Genomic DNA, 21,001 nt, shown 5'->3' with positions numbered 1-21,001 from the left:
AGGGACGACTCCTTGTTGTCCGTGCACATATAACAGTAGCTGTTTCGAGTCGGAAGTCATCCTCATCCCAAATCGCACTCACCCCACCCCACTGCTCATAATCATAACACCCCGCTCACCTTAAACATGTCTCTTCCTCAAAATATTCGTGAATGGCGCTCAAACGTGACTTTAGTCGTTTTCTGCGTGGAGCCTCTGACAGACAAATACATTGCAGGGCGGCGGTTACAAAAACTTCAAACTTGTCGAATCTCCTATCGAGGAGCCTAACCCGACGGAGGTCCTTGTCAAGGTTCATGCCGTTTCCTTGCAGTACCGCGATCTCATGGTCTCGACTGGACAATATCGCGGGTGCGTCTTTCTTCAAGTTCGTCCGTGTTCGGAGACGTTTCTCCAGGCTCAACTAGCTGGCAGCTCAAAGCCGAACGTCATCCCTGGTTCTGACATGGCTGGCGAGATCGTCTCAGTCGGGCAAGATGTCAAGGGCTGGAAGGTCGGCGACCGCGTCTGCTCCAACTTCTCGCTCGATCATCTCCATGGTGACACCACCCCGGAGACATGGGCCACCAGCCTCGGTGGCGCCGTTGACGGTGTCCTCAGGGAGTACATGAAGGTCCCTGCGGTAGTGCGTGCGCTCTTCCTGCTTGAACTCTTCGCTGGGCTCACCCCTCATTTAGTCGCTTGTTCGCATTCCGGAGCACCTGTCGTATGAAGAAGGATCTACGCTTCCGTGAGCAATATTGCTGCTACTCCGGACACCGTCTTTATTGACGCTCCTTCAACAGCTGCGCAGCCGTAACTGCCTACAACGCCCTTCTTGGTCCTAAGCCCCTCAAGGGCGGCGACACCGTGCTCATCCTCGGCACAGGCGGAGTCTCCATGTAAGCCCTCTCACTCGTAGCGTTGTCGACTAAACTTAACGTCGATCCTACACATCCAGCTTCGGCCTTCAGATTGCTGTCGCTTCTGGAGCGGAGGTCATCGTCACCTCTTCATCGGATGAAAAGCTCAAGATCGCCAAACAGCTCGGCGCTCACCACACTATCAACTACAACACAATCCCCAACTGGGACGAGAAGGTCTTAGAGATCGTGCGTGTATACCTTATCCCTCTGGCCTCTGTACGTCTGACCAATCCATCACGTAGACCGGCGGTAGAGGGGTTGACCATACTATCGAAGTGGGTGCATAGTAGTTCTGAATTTGAGTACATAACTCATAGATGTTCGCATGAAGGTTGGGGGACCTGGCACGATCCCGAAGTCCGGAAACGCGATACGTATGGGTGGACATATCCATGTTATCGGGCACGTAGCGCAGGTACGATGACCACCTATCCCTATCCTCTCCAATAAGTGATGCGCGATTTCTAACCCGAAGGCTAGGGCGAAAGCCAAGTTCCTATCCTAAACATTATCTTGAAAGCCATGAACTATCATGGTGTGCTAGTTGGCTCGGTGGCATCGTAAGATCGTCGCCCTTGAAATACTCGATGTGTGGTGACTAAAAAGGGATTCTCCGTCGCTCAGATTCAACGCCATGAACCGCCTCTTTACTGCCCGTAACATCAAGCCCGTCATCGATAAGGTCTTCCCCTTCGAGCAGACCGTCGATGCGTACGCCCACCTCGAATCGCAAAGGCATGTTGGCAAAGTCGTCATCAAGGTCTCCAAGGATTGATTGTGCCACGCCAAAGGGATGCTGTGGACTAGTCTTGCTCATTCACTCAAATGAAATGTTATTTTTCTCATCCGACTAAATTTGTCTATGAGCGAGAAGAACACGTTGGCCAGACATCAGCGGATAGGTCGCTCTGAGTCATGTGGCATGCATCGAAGCAGTATACCCATCAGGCGGCTGAAACATATCCTCCGCAGCGAGCTTGTTAAGGGAAAAGAAGACACGACAGAGGTTTGAATTAAGCGTCCTTGGAAGCGTGCTAGTTCCGAGGGAGGTCATGGAAAGCACATAAGCACCACCACAACCGTCTGGCGTCGGAGTCTGTCTTAAGGCCACGCATTGTCGGCTACGTTATTCGGTATTTGGCCAATTATATTTCCCAATTCCAAGGCGCTGACGTTGTATTCTTTTTGTCCTTTCCAGGCGAGGTCCGATCGCAACGCCTGGTCACCTCTTCTCGCCTCTAGCGGTCCGGTGTGATATTATGGCCCTTACGGAACAACTTGTCCTATTTTCCGGCGTGCTTTCTGGCCTATCAGTCCGTCCCCTCCCTTCTTATGACCTAGCAAATTCGGACGCGCTCGGAGCAAGTTAGCGCGAGCGCGAGAGGCGCCGATTTCCTGGAGTGAAATACCTTATCTTCCTGCTCAAGTGATCACGGAAGGATCGGGCATTTCATCTCCGATCTACGAGTCGGTGGCGGTATCTTGATGTGACGGTCAACTGGATTTGCACTTCTGGCGGGGACGCGGAAAGCTCGGAGGCGGCTCGTTGCAGTTCGTCAGAGTTCGTCTCCCAGATGAGCCGGAGTTAAGGCGCGAGCCCGTGACGTTAGGCTTTCAAACGTGTTGCCAGCTTGCCCTTGGCTTACCCGACCACGACCCTGGTGGCGCGACCCGGACGCAGCGTCAGGTCCGTGGTGTTCCCGCCCTACCTTTCTCCGTTCTCACACTCTAAGTACCCGCCTTCCCAAAGCGGACTTGAAGGATGTCTGGCACGGCCAACCGACTAACCCTTCGATCTCGAAGCTGACTAGTGCACGGCCCTCGCACGGCACATCATCCGAAACAAAAAAGGAGCGAGGCCACCTTCTGAGCGCACGAGTCATCGGGTTGACACTTCAACAAGCGCTTGCCGGTCCCCCCGCAAATGCAAAGAGGAAAAATGAGAAATCAACAAGGATAAATATTCTGTAGCTCGGTGTCGAAACGGGATAAAAGGCAGGCCCTCCTCCGTCGAAAAACTCCTCAGCTCCCTCCAGCTTCTCTCTCCTCTCTCCTCTCAGCCACCTCCTCTCCACGGCTATGATTTTCTCTTCACCCGTCGTGCTGTCGGCAGGCCCTTCCAGTGTCGCAGTTGCGCGCTAGCATTGGCTGGAGTTTGGAAAAATGCCCGCGCGTGCTGAGTGGCCTGCATGATGCCCACGTATTCAAGGCCGTGGCTAGTGTAGGAAACGTCGGCCGCGGCGCTGACCGACGCTGCTCACGACGCGGACCCATGCTCGGCGACTGCTATGTGCACGGGCTACTAGAACATTCTTACGATGACCTCTAACCGTTCAACCGCCATTCGGTTGGCTCCGCCTCTCATAAGGCAAAAACGGTATGTTTCGTTGCTTGTCGCCGTTGTCATATCTGACCCATTCTCTCTCAGAAACACTAGTCACTAGTGGCCTGTCTTGATCCGATTGGGTAAGTCCTTGGATTATTTTTGTCAGCGTCCACTCGTCTGATGGCCTTCTCCTCCAGGACCAGCAGCACAAGAGCCCGCGAGAGGCGCTGCTTGCTGCGGAAAAAAATGCTCTAGTCGTGCTCTCCGCTGCGATGTCTATGTCTGCTCGTCACCAATTTCTCTGCTGGCGCTGATTCTCGACAGCCGCCCCTCGGTCCCAACGCCGGTAGTCGCAACGACTTCTCAACACCATGGCATTTGTACGTTCAACAACATCAGTCGTATGGTGCTTTCGACTTCTATCTCGATAACGTTTTCCTCCCACCAACGACTTACTCTGGCGACCGACTGCGGCGACTCTTTGGCAGTTACCTCCTCCGGCGACTGCCAAGGCGACTCTCTCTGGCAGCTCTCTGGCGATTAGCTCTGGCAACCACCGACTCTAGAGTCGACTCCGGCGCTGTCGTCTCCAGTCTCGCCAACGACCGCGGCGCTTTTACTGGCCCGGTCGTGCTTCAGCGTTGGTGCGGACTCACATCCCGCCTGCGTGGAGCAAGAGGTTTTGGGGCTTCTGCACCACCTCGATATTGGGTATATTTGCCCCAAATTTTTTGAACCCCTTAGAGACTTCGGTCTCTTTCCCTAGTGACTTCGGTCGCTAGCCTCGGAGGCCTCGTGCCTCAGTCACCTCTCACGATCTGGTGTGCTCGCCTTTGTGTTGGGACTTCGTGTCTCGTCCTTCGGTGGCCCCGACGTGACAGCTTGAAGGACTTCGCGTCTATTCTTAGTGCGTTTTAGCACTTGCGTTCCCAGTGCTATCTTAGGTACTAGTTTTGACGGTTCGAGCGGGTTATCTGTACAGTGGTCGCAATGTTGCATTTCGTGTCTTTAAATATATATATCATTGGCATTTTCCGAACACCCGTTGTGAAGTCACCTCACCAGTACTGCCAACTCAGACTGACAGCTCGGAATCGATTCAAGGTAATGCACTTTATGCATGGCGAGTTGATTAGGCCTTTCTACCTTTGACGGTGAAACTTACCATGCGGAGAATCGCTTGACCAGCCGTGACTCAGCATGGTAATCTATAACGTATCAAGCCATCTTAATTCTTGACGACAAACGCGCGCATATGAACTGACTTTGAAACCAGATCTTATATCCGGAATACCAGTAAACTACGTTCGAGTTCCCGTCACAGAGGGGCTACTACTTTGACAACACACATGGTATCGCAGAGTCTGCAGATATAAATACGATAAATAATGTTATAACAATAGGCGTAAACGAGGCCAGTTGCTCGTAGATGAATAATCAGCCGCCGACTTTAGACCCAGGTCCAGGTGACGCCGTGGAGGCGGCCGGCGGACTCGGCGGCAAGTTTGTCGAAGGCACCCTGCGAGAAGTCGAGGTCGGTCAAGGTGCAGCCAGTGCAGCGGTCCGTGACGGTGACAGTGACGCTCTTGCCCTGGTCTTTTAAATGGGTTAATTACACTATAGGAGCCGAAGGGGAGCGGGATGCAGGGTGCTACTTACAGTTAGCCTTGATCTTCTTGTTGCAGACAGGGTTGCTGTTAGGGTTCGTGCCGGAGTAGCCGGGGTACGTGTCAAAGAGACTCTCTGACACGGCGACAATCAAGTCGCTGGGAGAGTTGGTGATGCCGCAAGCGCCAAGGCCGTCCTGGTACCAGGTACCTATGGTTTTGTTTCAGTCAGTATGTTTGACAGCCTACGGCAATAGTACAGGAAAATGTAGGGACGTACCGTCACCCGTCTGAGTGCCGGTGAGATACGATGGGGTAGAGCGAGTCTCGGGGATGGCAGCTGCGTTGGCGACGACGGCGAGAGCGACGAAAGCGAGAGCCTTAGAAACAAACATATTTGTTGAGGTGAAGGTGAAGTTGTGTATGGGACAAGAAAGTGTCGAATAAAGAGAGTGAAGTTCGCTTGACCAGAAGCGGATGAAAGAAGTGCAGATGAGGGTAGGGTCTACTACCGTCCGCAGAGGGAGTCTTTTATATGACTTGGACCCACATGCTTCGCCGCGCTGCGAGAGAAGCCGTCGATGGCAGTCTGGTCAGATGTAGTAAGCTGTCTAGCTGGCCGTTTCCACATCCGCTGCAAGAGTGCGATGACCCTAATGACAAAAGCAAGCGTTGCACTGAGGGCATAAATTGGCAGTGCAATGAAGTGCTCGGCCCGTGCAACACCATAAGTCTGCCAACGCATCGTCTTGATGAAGTTCCGCGTTTCCATGAGTGAAGAGAATTGAATACCCCCATTTTGCTGCCAAGTGCTGTGCTGAAGCGTTCCAGGGCGAAAGAGTGCACGAGGAGAGATCAAAAACACATGCAGTAGCGAACAGCGAATAGACGTAGACACTGTGCTTTCCGAAGCTTACATCAAGATGGAGGCTATGAAAGACACAGCTCAGTAAAAGTGAATGTCACTCGTTGATGCCTAAGTGAAGTTCTTGTTGCCAGGTTAAAGCATAGTTCGTTACTACGGAGGCCTCATATAAGCATCCGAAGATTCGTAGATCATCCAGCAGAGGGGTTCGCAGGCAATAGAGAGAAAACCAGTTCTAATGTTTATCGAGAAGCATAGACGTTTGCATTTGACACTCAAAGATCGCGTCATTCGGCAAGAGCCCAGGCCAGCGCGTTTAATCATCGTACGTGTCTTGTGCGGTGACTTGCGGCCCGCGCGGAGTGAATCGTGGCGACGGTGGCTATCAGTTGGCTATCTCAAGCACATGGCGATTCGGAGATGAAGTGGCTGAAGTCAGAGCAGCACCTGTGTCGCTGAATACAAATTGAAGGGGGCGCGGATGTGAACAACCGGGATTGACGAGGAGGAGAGGGGATAAGCCAAGTCAGCGCTAGTCAGCTCTGTGTCCGGAGTCGGCGGCTGTACTACTTGGTGGGCCCGTGGCGGAGCGGAACGGCTCCGAGGCCCGCCGCCGTCGAAGTAGAGTCCTGGCGCATCGCCCGCATGGACAATGAGATGGATAATGATACGAAAGGAGGCTATGAACGCAACAAATGCAATTTAGCGTTGAATGTTATCTCAGCTAGCTACAGAGTGAATGGCCGAGTTTGCCAGCCCGAGGATGAGAGACCAAAGTACAATTCATGTTCGAACTATCTGTACAACATGTCTAATGAATGTGCGCACTTCCAATGCGTGACTACTTGAACGCTACAGCCCATGTACATCTAACCAGAGAAGGGATGCGAAGACATAAATACGATAAATAGGAACGAGAAGTCTACACGAGACCATGTGCTCGTGGGCGATTCAGCACCTCCCAGGAACTAGAGCCAGGTCCAGGTGAAGCCGGTGAGGCGACCGACGGACTCGGCAGCGAGCTGGTCAAATGCACCCTGAGAGAAGTCGAGGTCGGTCAGTGCGCAGGCGGTGCAGCGATCCTCGACGGTGACGTTGACGCTTTTGCCCCCATCTGTTTGAATAGTCGAAAGGTTTAGTCAGATGGATCCCGTTTTACAGAACAGGGAGAAAACGAACAGGTGGCCTGGATCTTCTTGCCGCAGACAGGATTGTTGTTGGGGTTCGTGCCGGTATAGCCAGGATAGGTGTCGTAGAGCTGCTCCGACACAGCGACGACCAAGTCGGTCGCCACGTTGGAAACGCCGCAGGAGCCGAGGCCAACGGCGTACCAGGTGCCTACATTTTTGTGAGGTTAATAACGCAATATCGGTGAGGTATGATATGGCGGCATGGACGCACCGTCACCAGTCTGGGTGCCAGAAAAAGCGTCGCGGCGTATAGCGGCCGCGTTGGCAGCGACGGCGATGGCGGTAAGAGCAAGGGCTTTGGATACAAACATCTCGGATGTTGTGAAAAAGGTTATATGTAACAAGAAGTGCGAATAGAAGAGAACTCCGCTTGACCAGAAGCCGAAGGATGAACAGGTAGGGAAACTAGGGGAAACTGGGGGCTTGCTTTGGCGGAGACGCTCTTTTTATACCTGCCGCTGGAAGACGCAGTCCGCATGTCAGTATCCTGCCAGCTATCCTGCCGCGAGAAAAGACTAACCGCGATCTGTCAGAGCAATGTCCAAGTTTGTCCTCGCTGGGGTATCATCATGTCCTCTGCGGAGAGATTGACTGTTTACAGCACGATTCAGAGATCAGGTCTCAGTCCTCCATGGGGCTGACCAATGCGCTGACGGGCTGCTACGCTGTGCGACGTGTTGTGACCATGCATGAAGAGAAGGGAATACACCATCGCGACAGAATGGCTGTGTCGAAGTGAACCTGAACGGAAAAGCACAGCAAAGACCTTAGGCGATGACGAACGCGCGGAATCAGATAGCGAGATATCAGTGCGCGCGTAAGAGTGCGCAAATCAAGACCTTTGGCTCCTTGACGACGAGACGGATTGCAAGTTAGACTCAACCATGCGCTATTATGTGAAGCCACTGTAAAAGCATAAGAACGCGAACACTACTTGGATGACTTGCTAGGTTGAGTGCTAGTACGGGTGTAATCCCGTCACCTTAGGACGTGAAGAGCATTTCGTGCCCGAGACATAGTATGTTATCAGTCCAGAACAGCCATACGTTAGGAACACAGCCATGAGCTCAGGTAGCGAGAAACCCAATGGACCAATACATGAAGCATACGGGCACACGGGTGTCAGCCAGGTCTCCGAAGAAAATCCTTTGCCCAAGTGAGTCACCCAGCAAGTTGATGTACGCTGAATGCGTCTCGGAGCGGGACAGACGCTAAGATGTCAGGGGAAAGGATAGCATATGCATTGATGTTTCAATGCTCTCGTGGACGAAACAAGCTCGGTATGGGCGAAATTCTGCCCTGACACGTCAGCCATTGGAGTCTGTCGGGCACCGTAGACTTTGAGAGGCCCGTCGTTGACGAGTAAGTACGGTCGCGAATAGACCGTGTAGGCTGTTATCCACCAGAGTGGGTCATAATTCCTCCTACGATCCATGCTGGAGAAAGGAGTAAAGATCTGGTAGTCCATCATACCAAGCTTCGCTGAGTGTTAATCGCCGAGCGTTGTAGTCGAAGGCTCGAAGCCCTGTTGAATGACGAGATGGTAGTCCATGTATGTGGTGCATTCATAGAACATCCGCACAGATAAGGGAAGGCTATGTACGGAATGTCCTGAGGAAGGGTTTCAAGCTTGAAGAATGAGCAGAGGGCCGCGGTGGTGGTTCAAACGTTCGAGAACAAGCCTGCCAAAGACAGGGGCCATGCTCGGTTGTGAGCTTACATAATCAACGTTGCGGCGGGAGGTTTGTGCTCACCGTAGTGTACGGTGAGCAACTCCGCAGCGTAGTTGCTGACCCGGGTCACTAACGTCATTAACCTAGCAAGGTCACTAACCCAGTTACTAACGCTATAGATAGGGGTAATTAATTCGTAGCACACGCAGCCTTTGTAATTACTGAATATGACTACATATCCCAGTTGATTGGGACAACTGTCGGCTCAGGAGCGTCGTCAGAAACAACCTCTGGCTCACCGGATGTGCCATTGTTGCTGGCACCAGCACGAGAGGCCACTCCTTCATCTGCAAGGAGATCAAGCAGAAGCGATGATGAGAGGTCCACCGTGTCCTCTAGATCAAAACGCTTGCAGCTAAACTGCTGCATTTCTGTTACCTCGGCCTTCTCGTCCTCAGTAAGCAGGCTCTGATCAACCACGTCGTCCGGATCAGCTGCTGACATGACATCATCATCGCCTTCATCCGAATCGCTCTCGTCGGCATCGTCGTCTTCTGCAAAGTCATCGGCTGATTTGATGCCAGGTTTGTCTCCCTTCACGGTCTTCTGGAGATCGCGCCACTTAACAGTTTGGCGAAGTTTGGGCTTGTGTTTCTGTAATATAGAGCCATGGAATTAGTACACGTTGAAAATAGAGCCGAATTAGGGCATAAGTACGAACCTCCGGATTATTCTTATGAAAGTTTCGAATCTTGACCATACGCGCCAGCGTGGAAGCGTCCTGCCGGTTTCGGCGTGAAGAGTTGAGCCAAGAATAGACTGATGCAGTCCGTTCATCAGCCATCGAGTTGCACCGAATCGAGAACAGGTGAACACAAAGCGCCTGAAAAATTAGAGGGAAATGAGAATCTTCCTCGTTAAGAATTCATAAGAGCCAGAACAGTACCGCTAGAGGTTGGGTCATGCCGCTTGTATCCTTGGCGAGCCTTGACCACCAGGAAAGTGGGGCCTCATCTTTGACAAGAGGACGGTCAAAGGGATAACCACCTCTCGCATAGATGCCAAGCTGCTCCCTGAGCTTCTCATTGGCCTCGCGCGCAGTCATCCCAGCGATTACCTGCTTTTCGTTCTCATATTTGATGCGCAGCATACCAAGCATATAACGACCGACACGCCGGAGGGTCTGGGGGTACTCTGAATTCCCCGAAGTTGAAGCGCCTGGAGTCTGAGAAGGGATCTTGAGGCGTTGAAGTGCGAGTGGGTTCAGATCTTTCATGATGGCTGCACCACGGTAACCTGATAAACCATAGTGTCAGCCAAATGAATAAGTAATAAAAGAAACAAGGCGGGTATCTCACGAGGATTGAGTACAAAGCCCGTGAGATAGACATCGTCAGGGCTATCGTTGATCATCTTGTTGAATCTGTAATTAACTCGACGGCGGATCTGCTCAGCAACTGCTACAGGGATCTCGTAGTCATCCTTGCGAGTGACAAGGATATCATACAAGGAGGCGACAATGGCCAACCAAAACTCACATACACTCGAGACATCAGTGTTGACGGCCTCAAGGCAGGTGGTTGCTTTCGCAACTGGAGCAAGTATCTCGGTCAGCCGGTCAAGTTCAGCCCGAAACTGCAAGGCAGTATAGCTGCCCTCAATAAAGCAGCTGTTACAGTCCTAAAGTAGGCGTGAGTCGCACAGAGTTTGAATACATTAAATGGGGCACTGCACCGGAATAGTGACTTTCTTCTTCGTACATATGGACTGAATCGCAGGATAGCAGCGCTTCACCGAGTTCCCGGAGTGGTATATGGTCACAAAACGGGTTTTACCAACGGATACAAGACCACGGGATATGTTCAGCTCCTTTCGTGCCGTCTTGAGTGCAGTTGTTGCGTGGGTAGACTTCTTGAAGAACTTGATGGTTCGCCGAATCTTTGATATCACCTAGAGAACTGATCAGTGCGAACTCAAGGTCTGCGCGTAACTATTTGTATGACAAACCTTACTAAAGAAGGGGAGCTGGCAGATATCTTTTGCGAGTAGATTTGCGCAGTGGCAGGGATCGGGCAGAATAATGAACCAGGGGTACTTTGCCTTGACGAGTTTACGCGCTTTTGAAGTATTACCCGTTGAGTCGGAAGATATCCCACGGAAGTGACTGGGTCCAATGGCCTGTATCACCTGATCTAGCACGCCAAAGATGTATTCTCCGGTGTGTGAGCGGTGAGATGACTCATCTCCGTCCATGAAAAAGACTAGGCCACGGGGAGTTGTGACATGGACAGTATACACAGACTGGGGGAGACGTGTGGTGTTGCCATCAAACGAGATCGTGAGGTCGGAGCAGCTGCGTAGGTAATCGCGCTGCAAGATTGAGACATTCGAAGCTTCTTGCGGGATGTGGTAGTCGGCAATAGTAGTGGATGATGCAGGGCTGTAGTACTGATTTGCGATCTTCATCAAGTTCTTCCACTCCGGAGAGTCTACAACAGTGGGTGGAACACCACAGGCACAGAGAAACAAGAGTGTCGCATAGTCCAAGCGGTCCTTGATCTCCGTACAGTAGGCTTGGTGTGCAATCTTGGCCATCGGCCCAAGTGCCTTCGGCGCTTGATCAGCGGGCGTAGTAGTGCTACTAGGGACAGCGGGCTCTGCTGCTGCTAGCGCTGCTCCGCCAGGAACCACTGTGACGGCTGATGTGACACCAGTAGAAGCAGCCTTCGCGTCATGGTCAGCAACCTTTTGCCCGAGTGACTCGTTCTTCATCTTCTGCCGGATACGCTCCTTCAGCTCAGCGTCTAGCCCCTTACACTGCTCGACGGCATGCTTGAATATCCGACCTTTGGCACGGTTTACCCAGAAGGTAGGACAGCCATGGGTCGCACCTGCACAATGATAGACCACCTTGTCGTTTTTGGCGATTAGATATGCAGGAACTGACGCGAGAAGCACGTCCGGATCAGCTTCAACACCACCCTTTCGCGGCTTCTTCATAACCTTGCATGCTCTGTACCATGCCATGACCACAGCCGGGTTCTCTAGTGCAGCGCCCTCATCAGCTACCAACTTTGCCTTCTTCCTCGCTGGTTGAGCTGCCGACTCGCTGGATTCGTCCCCACTCGCAATCTCGTGATCTGTAGAGCGAAGGGTTCCTGTGAAGGCCTGTTGCTTGATGTATCAGGTATGATTTCACTAGATAGTATTAATGATTGACGCACTGTTGAACCCTGATTCTTTGCCGCTTCCGTCAGATCCCTAGCCCACTTAAGCATGATTGCTGAGTCGGATGACTTCTCGGACTGAGCTCGACACTTTGCGATGGTGTCTTGCAGTACATCTACCACTGCAACCAAGCCAGGTCCCCTCTCTTTGAGCACAATCGGCCCATCGCGTCGGCTTTGAGGGCAGAAGGCCATTTCAAGGGCATGATTCACTGCCCCTTCATAACCCTTGTCTTTGATATCAACGTCGTTGGGCTGGTAGTATGCGAAGTTGATCTTTGAGGTAATAGGTAGGTTATCTGGGAGAGTTTCAAGATAAGATCGCAGGTCTGCGAGGAGCTGAAGCGTCGAGTGATCCATTGGAAACCGAGTGTAGCAGACGTCTCAGAGACCTCTGGTGGAAGCAGATTTCGAATCATAAGTTCACTCATCAACTGTTTCAATGTCAACTTCTGTATATTAGCTGCTGTCAAAGACGGCCCGGCGTCCAGCAAATGGGCTCGGTATTAATATACGATAGTGCTAGGAGGTTAGTGACCACCCTCCCGAGGCCAACCCTGGTCACTAACACGTTAATGACACGTTACTGACGTTAGTGACCGGTTAGCCTGCCCTAAATCCCAGAACCGACCAGTTGCTCACCGTACACTAGCTCACCGTCCCGCAAGGCGCGAAGGACCACCGCTAGCCATGACCACCATCCCAGCCCGCCTCGCGCAGACCACGCGTGTATCGAGAAACCCATCGGAACGCCGTATGCGCGTCATTGACCTCTACCGCGACTGGATTCGTGCCGTACGTCCCCAACCCGCTCCTCGTCGACTTGGCCCGAGACTAACCGAACCTCCGCCCCTCCGTCCTCCGAATCCATCTCTCGCCGTATTTTCTGCTGCATAGGCCCCCGAAGTCTGTACTCTGTATGCCATCAACGTCTCTCCCCAGGAAATTCGGCACGCCATCCGGCAGAGGTTCGAGCAGCACCGCTACGTCTCCGACCCGCGCGCCATCGACGTGCTTCTCCTCAAGAGTCAGCAAGACCTCCAGGAGACGCTCAACTGCTGGAAACAGACCGATCACGTTCTGGGCATTCTCCTCGAAACCAAGCAACGGCCGCAGAAGTCGTTCATGCAGAAGTTCCTGGAAGGTGCGTCTATGCTTCGTCTGTCTACGAACACAGTTTTACTCAATCTTGGCTACAGGGCGGGACGAGGACGCCATCACGCCAGCTGCGTCGGGTGTTGTGTAGACGAGGTTTTGCTGTTCATTGCCCATAATAGACAACCATCAATCATTCTCTTCCTCGTCTGAATGCACTAGGCTCTTGTGCCATCACGTCGACGAAAGCCTTGTCCTTGGCCTTCGAAAAGAGCTGGCATTACGGTTCAACGTTCAACAGCGAGCGTATTAACCATTCGCAAAGTAACATTCCATCAAGCAAAAAGGTCCCGTATCTTAATATACTAATAACAACAAACGAGGTGTATGTACGATAAACGGAAGGCAAGAAAGCAAAGCAAGCAATAATCCACGCAAGACTTAATCTAAGAATCCGAGCGCATCTCGACATCCGCGTCCCCCGTCTTTTCTTCTGGATCGGGCGGGGTCAGTGGGGTAACGGACATGCCTGTTGGGAGTGCGACACCTTCAATCGGGGAAGGCGCGACATCATCCGAGGAGTGTGAGTGCAGTGCATCGTCGTCAACACTAGACGGGTCGGCCATAGCTGCGTCCCCATCTGCGTCGCCGTCCGCGTCCTCTGGCTCCGAATCGCTCTCGTCCATCTCCAGCGCATTCTCCACCGACATTGTCATCCCGCCATTCCCGCCGCCGCCCTCGTGCTCCGGAGTATTTTGTTCCTGCGCTGGCGTCTGCGACGTCGAGGCGGTGGCAGAGGCAGAAGTCAAAGACGACGACTTAAGCTTCGATTTGTCGAGCTTGCGGATGACCTTGGCGATGTAATCCTTAGCAAACTTTTTGATCTTGGCTGTCTTCTCCTCCGAGAGCGAGTCGAGCTTGTTCTCCTTGTAACTGTTCGACTTTTTCTCCTTCTCCGTTATCACCTGCGTAAGCTGCAGAATGACGGTTGAGCATAGGTGATAATTATAAACAAAAAAATATCACCTCTTTGGCGTATTTCTTGAATTGGTCCCGGTCAAAGTGCTTCGAATGCTTCGACATGCACTTGACGACCACGGCGCCAACGAGCTTCATCAACCTCTTCTCCTTGCCCGCCTCCTTTTCCTCTGCACTCTGCCGCTTCTTCTCCCTCTTCTCCCTGCGCTCCTTCCTCTCCTTGCGTTCCTTCCTCGGCTCGATAGGTGGGGGCTTCGCCGCCGTCGCGGTAACCTGAGCTCGGGCCTCGGCCTCTGCTGCAGCATTGGCCTGTGCAATGACGGCGGCAATGTCCATGCGCATTTGCTCCGCAGTTTTCTTCTGTTCCATCTGCGGCGGCACGACTGCGGGAGGCGTCGGTGGTGGGGGCACGAACTGCGCACGCGAAAGGCCCACGTTCGCCTTTTGCTGCCAACCGCGGGCGGTAGGGAGGTGAAGCCGAGCGCGCTCCTCTTCTTCCGTGAGGTCGACCTTGACGCGCTTGAGTGACGGCTGGGATGTGATTGGGTTGATGACAACTGTCTCGGTCTCGACGATCTCGCCATCCTAAGAGGGATATTAGCGTGATTCCCTCGAGCGCGATATGAGAAAAATAAAAACGCACAGCTATTCGCTTGGGGATGCGATAGGCCACCTCCAGCGTATCCCAATAATCAAGCAGCTATTTTTATTTTATTTTAAAAAATTGTAAGCAATTCCTCGACCAATTAAGAACATTGTTCAGACCTTCTGAGCGAGCCCCTTGATCGTCTCGTTCTCCAAGTTTAGACAGTTCTGGACGGGTATACGAATCTTGGAATCGTCCACTTTGTTACGCTGGATGAGCGGCCAGTTGACCATGCACTCGAGCGCCTAAGAGGCTATGAGCCCCTGAGCGGATAATAGTCCAAATAGCATACGTACAGTAAGGACAATATCTTCCTCCTTTTCGTAGTCCTCAAATATATTCGTCATGAGACTAAACCCACGTAATCGCATGAACTGGCGAAGGACAGCTTGGTCCTCGGTTAGCTAACCATTGACATCAGCAATTTTTAGTAGATCCCTATGCATGTAAAATCGGAACCGACCTTTATTCTTGTCAAAAGCTTGAACAGCATCTTCTTGCTCGGCGTCTTGCGCACCGCCTGCGCCACCTTCGGGATGTCCTTGAGAAGGATTGGCGTGAGCTCCGGCTATGTCGTCGCTTACGTCAGCACGCGGAAATTTTCCAAGAAAATTCGTGAGATATACCATGTAGTCCTCGTCGAGCTTTCTGCCCTTCTTCTTCTTGCTGCCTTTCAGTCCGTACTTCTCGACCTCGTCCGAGATACCGAGGGCTAGGGTATGTTAAGCTAGGTGTTGGAGAGGGCGACGGTACGGAGAGGCTTACCGTCGAGGTAGAGGTCATCCATGCCCGCAATATCCGTCTGGGTCTTTCCACCAATGAAGCCAACGCACTGTGGCTCGCCGCAATAGCATGGTTGTGGGTCATGACTACGACGAACATCAATTTCTGTACATGTAAAACATTGCAAGGCGAGGAATGCACGTACCCATAGCGGTCGACGTTGTAGTTGAACGTCAGCTCCTCGTTACGCTTGACGGCCCGCTTGGCGAAAATGCCCATGCGAACATGGGGCCCGACCGTCCACTTGGCGACGTAGCAGTTGGGATTACAGCTGTGGTTCGCAAAGCGCCCCTTGCCTCCACGTTTCGTCGCGTCGATGTACTGGAATAAGGTCAGTATGGAACAGGTAGCAGTGGGAGAGGCCGACGTACTTCGTTACTCTGCAGCATCATGAAATAAAAGTGCCGTATTCCCTCCGCCGCGTACTCCCGCATGCGCTTCAGAAACGACGGGTGGCTCACGACATCGCCAACGTACTCGTAAATGAAAGCGTCCCTAGAACGATGGTTGAGGATGTACCAGTAGGCGAGGCACCGGATGGCACGTACTTTGGTATGTCTGAACCTGCGCGAAGACCAAATCCCTTCTTCTCCGTTTGGACAACTTCGATGTTTGCGTACTGCTTGCGCTGAAAGCTGGGAACACTGTCAGTCGCAGGGAGCCAAACGCACTAAAGGGATACGCACCGCTGGTTTTGACAGTAATTTCGACATCGACACTCTCCTGGGATACATTCCACCTCCGTAAGCCTGTTGATGCAGTCGGAGTGGGGTCCGCATGCGTCCGAGGGGTCGCTGACGCCTGCAGGCAAATGTGAGCGCTGGGGCAACTACCAAGCAGACGTAAAACGGAGGGTAGTCTCGAAAGAGACTACTCTGGGAGTACTACGGAGGAGAAAAGAAGGAGTAGATACCAACCTGGCTCGAACTGACAATCGCAGGCCATGCCCTCAAAGGCCTCCCGTGCCCGTCCCAGGGTGCCATACTGGTAATGGTTCCCCGGGAGTTCTACGAACGTGCTCATGGCCGCCGCCTCTGCGCGAGGCAGGTCGCCTATGAGTTGCGGGCCCTTGGGACGGGGCTTTACATCTGGCTCTACGGGTACTGGTGTACTAGACTCTGAGCGCTCACTCTTTGCCGCCAACATTGGCGACGGGTCAGGCTTGAGCTCGGGCTCGGGCTTGGGCTCAGCTTTGGGCGAGTGTGGGGAGAAGAGGTTGTGTGGGTCCTGCTTGGAGCCGTTGGTGTCCTCCTGCTTAGGGGTGACGTGGGCGGGTGTGCGGGTGCTCTCTTCCTCCTGAGGCGTGGAGGCGGGCAGGTCGGGCTTGATATCTTCCGACATGGCGCTTGCTGGGTCTGGCTTTACATCCTCGGTCTTGGGGATTACGAGACACATACTTGGGCTTTCGCTCGATGGGGTGTGAGACATGGTGGTGGCGGACAAGGGGGCGGTGCCAGTGTCTCCGTCGACGATGGGTTGGGTGATCACAGCTCAGAGGTGCGCACAGTCGCGAAGTAAGACACCGTCGTCCACGAGTAGGTTTGGCTACAGCAGGAGCCAGTCAAGGCCTGCAATGGCAGAATTTTGTTAGTTAGGGGACTTGCTGTACAGAGGGCGCACTGACCCGCTAGCGTGCGTGCAACAGTGTGAAGCACTTCAAGGAGTATATAGTCCACCAATTGACTGGGGCGAGCGCGCAGCGTCGCGCGCCTCGGCAATCCGAAAAGTTTCGCGCCGTCCGCGGGTCAGGCAAATGGCCCCTCCCTCCTCCGCGAAAAAGCGCAAGCGCGACGTCAACGACGATGGCGGCGCCGCAGATGGGAAAATATCCCTGACGCTCTCCTCTCAGCCAAGTTCGAGCGTGGGCCCTGTCCTGGGTAAGTCTGCGCGCTGTGATGGTTGCGGACAACCTTGGGTTGACTAAGGGGCTACATCACAGCCAACTTCCCCTCCGTCAAGCCCTCGAAAACTACATCGTTCAAATGCTACAAACTATCTCACGGGACATCCAAGAGCAAAACAGAGGACGAAGAGGATACATCATTCGCGGAGATGCCCACGTTGATCGCCGGGGAGACCGATGCGGTTGAGTTCTTCTCCTCAGACGAGACCCGACAGGCATCGTCTGGCAGCAGGTGTGTCGAGTTGATCCTACTGAATGCTATTAGTCCATTGAACCTTGGAACTAGATACTATGTCGCCGTGCATCGCAAAAGCACAGGAACCACTACCCTTCGCCCCGTACCCTTGCACCTCCTCACACAGCGGGTTAAAGCTCTTAAGAGCATACAACCTGCGCCTGTATCCGCGTTGCAGCGACTCGAGGCACGCGCCGCTCTCGGCGAAACGTTCGGGACCAAGAAAGCACAGGCCGCGATCCGGGCACAAGAGCGGAACAAGGTCGATGTCTCAGCCATGCGTGATGTTGCTGGCTATCTCCAAGATAGTATTGCGGCCAATACGCAGTCCCTGCCGACGCAGGGTACGATTCCACTTCCTTTCCTCGTGACCATCAACCTTATTCATATCTGCTTTGTAGAAGAGGCCAAGGCGTCCGCAGACAGCGCGAGACTGGTGCCCAAGTACAACGCCGATGCACTCACTCCGCAAGACATCTACCCCTTGCATAACATTATACCGGAGGCGGAGTGGAAGTCCATCTCTGTTAGTTCCATGACGGCTGCTAAGACCCAGTCGGAACGCACGAGCTTGCTGCCGTTCAGGCGTTCGAACTGGATAAACCAGCACCTGAACCAGGCGTTTGCGGCTCCTTCCCCGAACAAGACAGTCCTGTGAGCCTGCTTCGCATTTTATTCCTCGAAAGACGCCTTTCTCATTCATTCTACCTGAAGACGGACCCTCTTCTATATCTCCACGCTACTTGCTTTCAGGCAGGCAGCCTTCCGGAGCGTCGACAGGAGTGCTATTCAGGAGAAGTTCCCTCAGGTCCCGAGCATCATCATAGACGGGATCATATCCCGATTTACTGAGAGCGGTAGAGATGCGACGAAGTACGCTTCCCTGCTGTCATCACGTTCACTGAGCCCATTGCTAATTGCTAATACCGCGCTACCAGACTACAGTCGACAACGCGCTCCGAGACGCTGCTGCTCGCGCACACTTTTGCCCTCTGCCTCCGCGTCGACGACTTCGCGTCGGACACGACGCTCATTGCTTCTGACCTCCAAAAACCAGTTACGACGTGAGTTATCACCCTGTGAACACGCCGTCAACGACTCTAACCAGACTTCCTCTGTTGCACAGGATCAACCAGCTCTTTAAGTCGCTAGGTGCGCCGGCTCTGTTCTCTTTCATACCCTGGCCTCCCTACTGACGAGTCGCATAGGTTGCACCATCAACAAACTTACTCAGTCGGACCTCAAACGTCTGGGTTTGCCTGACTCGGCTGCCGAGACCAAAAGAGCAGTGCTCAGTGCTCCGCTGGAGTTCCCAAAGCAGAGGATGAAGCGTCGGGCGTAACATTCCCGCTCTACCCTAGATCATGTATTGAAGAGCCTCATTGGTCCTTGCCAGCCGTTGCAAATTATATTGTTTGCTTGCTTGCTTACTCCCTCGCCATCCTTATCGCCTTTATGATCTGCTAAGTCCAGGCTGACTCGTCCCAATATTTTCTACATAACATATACACGCGTCCATATGGTCCAACAAGCCAACGCCTTACCTGACTGCGCATTGTCACCCAGCTAACCCCGATATGAAACATGTGTGCCGGGCTGTTGGAGCTGCCTGCTGTGCATCCTTTCGGTGGCACTGTTACGACCAAATATTTCGGGCGCACATATGGGTGAGAAAAGGCGTTGGCAACAATCCCTTGGCTCGTAAAATCACGATCGGTTTAGCGCACCACCTGCCTTGAGGACTCTCGACCATCAATTGTTGCCGACCTCACCCACCGGAAGAACACATTAATATATCGTCCTTTTCCTTCGGAGACGAGCTCATGAATGGCATCTATTTGTCCTAGCATTTATGACTGGCGTGTCGGTCTGATAAGCCGTTTTTTTTCTTGGATGCGGGCAGTCGTCAACAAACAGCTGTCTGTGCGGATACAGGAACCGGCCCTTCTCCCCCAATAGCAAGCTTCAGCTGCGAGCATCGACTTCATCGAGGGTGTCTTTCTGCACGTCTTCACATAGGTGGGTGTATCGCGTTATTGCCAACGTGCCACCGATGCTCCCTTCTCAAAGGAACTGTGAACTTCCTTGACAGGATCCTTGCCAAGGGGACCGCTGAAGAGTTAGGGTAAGCCCAGAGGCTTGGTACCCGCCTCCTACAAGTTCGATGACTCCGTGATACCCTAGACCTAGGCTTCGGCGAAGATAAGATGGGTTGACACCTCGCCGCCCCTTTTTTTCGGATCGGCGATCCAATCGAGCGGTCATGACCCAGTTCTCGAGGGAGTGAGCCAGTCCGGTTGGTTCTCGGAAGCCGCAAGCTCGTGTGAGTACACCAAGGACCGCCTCGGAGGTCGTTTTACGCAATTGGAGCCTGGGGATATTTTCTTCGGGCAGCCCTGAGCGTTTTTCGGGGTAATGGCTGCAGCGCCCGATGACCTAGCCGATTGGCGGCTCGTCGGAAAACAGACGGAAGCTTCTTTTTGTCCCGGAGACGGACGGGCGAAAGAGATGGGCAATTCTGGGTAGTACATATTTGTCTCTGCACAGGAGAAATTCTAACGTTGTTGGATCCCTTTCAGACTAACCGCGGGGACAAGATTGAGAAAGCCAGGTGAAGTGGGAAAAGTGAGGAGCCCGCGAGGGAGTCCTCGTAAATGCTGGGTAATTTACACATAAAGTGTACTAAACGAGGTCGTGGCTTGTCTGGGACTAGTGATCGCGTAACATCTACAGCTGTTTCATGCGTCTGTTTGGAGAAGCGACGGCCATATTCTCATAGATTGCGATCAAGTGTTTCTGGAATGGAAAGCATGGTTGTGCGCCAGGGCCATGCTGACCTCCACGGCTGATGCGCGTGCCGTCTAGACCCCAATCCCCCAAATTTTCTGTCAAGACAGGATACGGCGTCGAGCGTGATGGGGCGCAGCGATTTGTGGGTGTGTGGGAAGAGAACCAAGGACAAAAGATTCTGGAAAAGTCGAATCGGCGAGTGGCATGCTGCAGGCCTGGCGTCTGGGTTAGCGGTGGCGGAGTACCTGGCCGGCGCATCGGCTGATCAGCATTCGGGTTCAGGTTCGACGCTTTCAATAAAAGAGATTGGCAATTTACCTCGGTCAGATTTGCGTCAACGCCCCGCTCTCGCGACCTCGCTTGACCTGGGATTGGAATTCTGGACAGACACGGCTGCCAAAGACAATAACTAGTACGACCCTGCATGTCCCGGGAAGCTGGTTTTGCCACTATCTCGCGAAGGATGTCCCTGCCCGCCCAGCGTGCTGCAGCGTTTTCTCTCACCCGCTCGCGTCTGGAATATTAGACATATCCTCAGGAAGGAGGGAGATACGACTTGTTGCTGTGCGGGAAACTTAACCGGGAACTTAATTGTGAAGCCACCCTGAGCGGCAACAAAAGCTTAACAGCATGGACCTGCAAACGCCTCGTTTTTGTTGGATTGTAGAAACTCCGACACACAGGGACCACGCAGTGAAAGCGAAAATGAGCTCCGAACTCCACAGCATGACAAGCTACCCTTTGTGTTATATTACGGGTGGCACTGGTCGCTAGTGGC

At 53.1% G+C, this 21,001-nt stretch overlaps 7 protein-coding genes across 7 annotated transcripts; 3 read left to right on the top strand and 4 right to left on the bottom strand.

The window, feature by feature from the left end:
- Positions 1-126: 126 nt before the first annotated feature.
- On the top strand, positions 127-1,748 carry CONPUDRAFT_146445 (NAD(P)-binding protein; the record flags this gene model as incomplete). Its single annotated transcript, XM_007774820.1, has 10 exons — positions 127-165; positions 218-351; positions 415-625; positions 678-730; positions 786-881; positions 941-1,091; positions 1,148-1,180; positions 1,237-1,320; positions 1,386-1,465; positions 1,530-1,748. 10 exons carry the CDS (start codon positions 127-129, stop codon positions 1,678-1,680), a joined length of 1,032 nt encoding a protein of 343 aa, XP_007773010.1. The 3' UTR covers positions 1,681-1,748.
- A 1,193-nt stretch (positions 1,749-2,941) lies between these two features.
- Positions 2,942-4,244, bottom strand: CONPUDRAFT_84592 (uncharacterized protein). Its single transcript, XM_007774819.1, has 3 exons — positions 3,429-4,244; positions 3,334-3,371; positions 2,942-3,282 (listed from the first exon to the last, which is right to left on the bottom strand). The coding sequence occupies exon 1, from the start codon at positions 4,228-4,230 to the stop codon at positions 4,036-4,038; it is 195 nt and encodes a 64-aa protein (XP_007773009.1). The 5' UTR covers positions 4,231-4,244; the 3' UTR covers positions 2,942-3,282; positions 3,334-3,371; positions 3,429-4,035.
- Positions 4,245-4,681: 437 nt separating this feature from the next.
- On the bottom strand, positions 4,682-7,054 carry CONPUDRAFT_63354 (plant expansin; the record flags this gene model as incomplete). The annotated part of the gene is made up of 2 exons (XM_007774686.1): positions 4,682-4,827; positions 6,883-7,054. Coding segments are annotated over 2 exons (318 nt in total), but the record flags the coding sequence as incomplete, so codon positions are not given.
- A 4,491-nt stretch (positions 7,055-11,545) lies between these two features.
- Positions 11,546-12,228, bottom strand: CONPUDRAFT_84591 (uncharacterized protein). Its single transcript, XM_007774818.1, has 2 exons — positions 11,824-12,228; positions 11,546-11,753 (listed from the first exon to the last, which is right to left on the bottom strand). Exons 1-2 carry the CDS (start codon positions 12,151-12,153, stop codon positions 11,628-11,630), a joined length of 456 nt encoding a protein of 151 aa, XP_007773008.1. The 5' UTR covers positions 12,154-12,228; the 3' UTR covers positions 11,546-11,627.
- Positions 12,229-12,415: 187 nt separating this feature from the next.
- Positions 12,416-13,217, top strand: CONPUDRAFT_84590 (uncharacterized protein). The gene is made up of 3 exons (XM_007774817.1): positions 12,416-12,588; positions 12,691-12,937; positions 12,993-13,217. Exons 1-3 carry the CDS (start codon positions 12,484-12,486, stop codon positions 13,037-13,039), a joined length of 399 nt encoding a protein of 132 aa, XP_007773007.1. The 5' UTR covers positions 12,416-12,483; the 3' UTR covers positions 13,040-13,217.
- Positions 13,218-13,238: 21 nt separating this feature from the next.
- Positions 13,239-16,554, bottom strand: CONPUDRAFT_146442 (SET domain-containing protein). Its single transcript, XM_007774816.1, has 13 exons — positions 16,213-16,554; positions 15,982-16,096; positions 15,844-15,930; positions 15,667-15,790; positions 15,441-15,616; positions 15,278-15,381; positions 15,139-15,224; positions 14,976-15,080; positions 14,809-14,916; positions 14,632-14,757; positions 14,510-14,566; positions 13,915-14,451; positions 13,239-13,862 (listed from the first exon to the last, which is right to left on the bottom strand). Exons 1-13 carry the CDS (start codon positions 16,439-16,441, stop codon positions 13,335-13,337), a joined length of 2,382 nt encoding a protein of 793 aa, XP_007773006.1. The 5' UTR covers positions 16,442-16,554; the 3' UTR covers positions 13,239-13,334.
- Positions 16,555-16,566: 12 nt separating this feature from the next.
- Positions 16,567-18,870, top strand: CONPUDRAFT_168441 (Rpa49 subunit specific to nuclear RNA polymerase I). The gene is made up of 9 exons (XM_007774815.1): positions 16,567-16,863; positions 16,920-17,172; positions 17,235-17,430; positions 17,485-17,777; positions 17,835-18,087; positions 18,148-18,306; positions 18,372-18,497; positions 18,560-18,585; positions 18,642-18,870. Exons 2-9 carry the CDS (start codon positions 17,049-17,051, stop codon positions 18,773-18,775), a joined length of 1,311 nt encoding a protein of 436 aa, XP_007773005.1. The 5' UTR covers positions 16,567-16,863; positions 16,920-17,048; the 3' UTR covers positions 18,776-18,870.
- The last annotated feature ends 2,131 nt before the right edge of the window (positions 18,871-21,001 follow it).

This window comes from Coniophora puteana, assembly GCF_000271625.1.
Source record: "Coniophora puteana RWD-64-598 SS2 unplaced genomic scaffold CONPUscaffold_13, whole genome shotgun sequence".
Lineage (NCBI taxonomy): Eukaryota > Fungi > Basidiomycota > Agaricomycetes > Boletales > Coniophoraceae > Coniophora > Coniophora puteana.
This window is presented reverse-complemented; position numbering and strand designations above follow the sequence as displayed.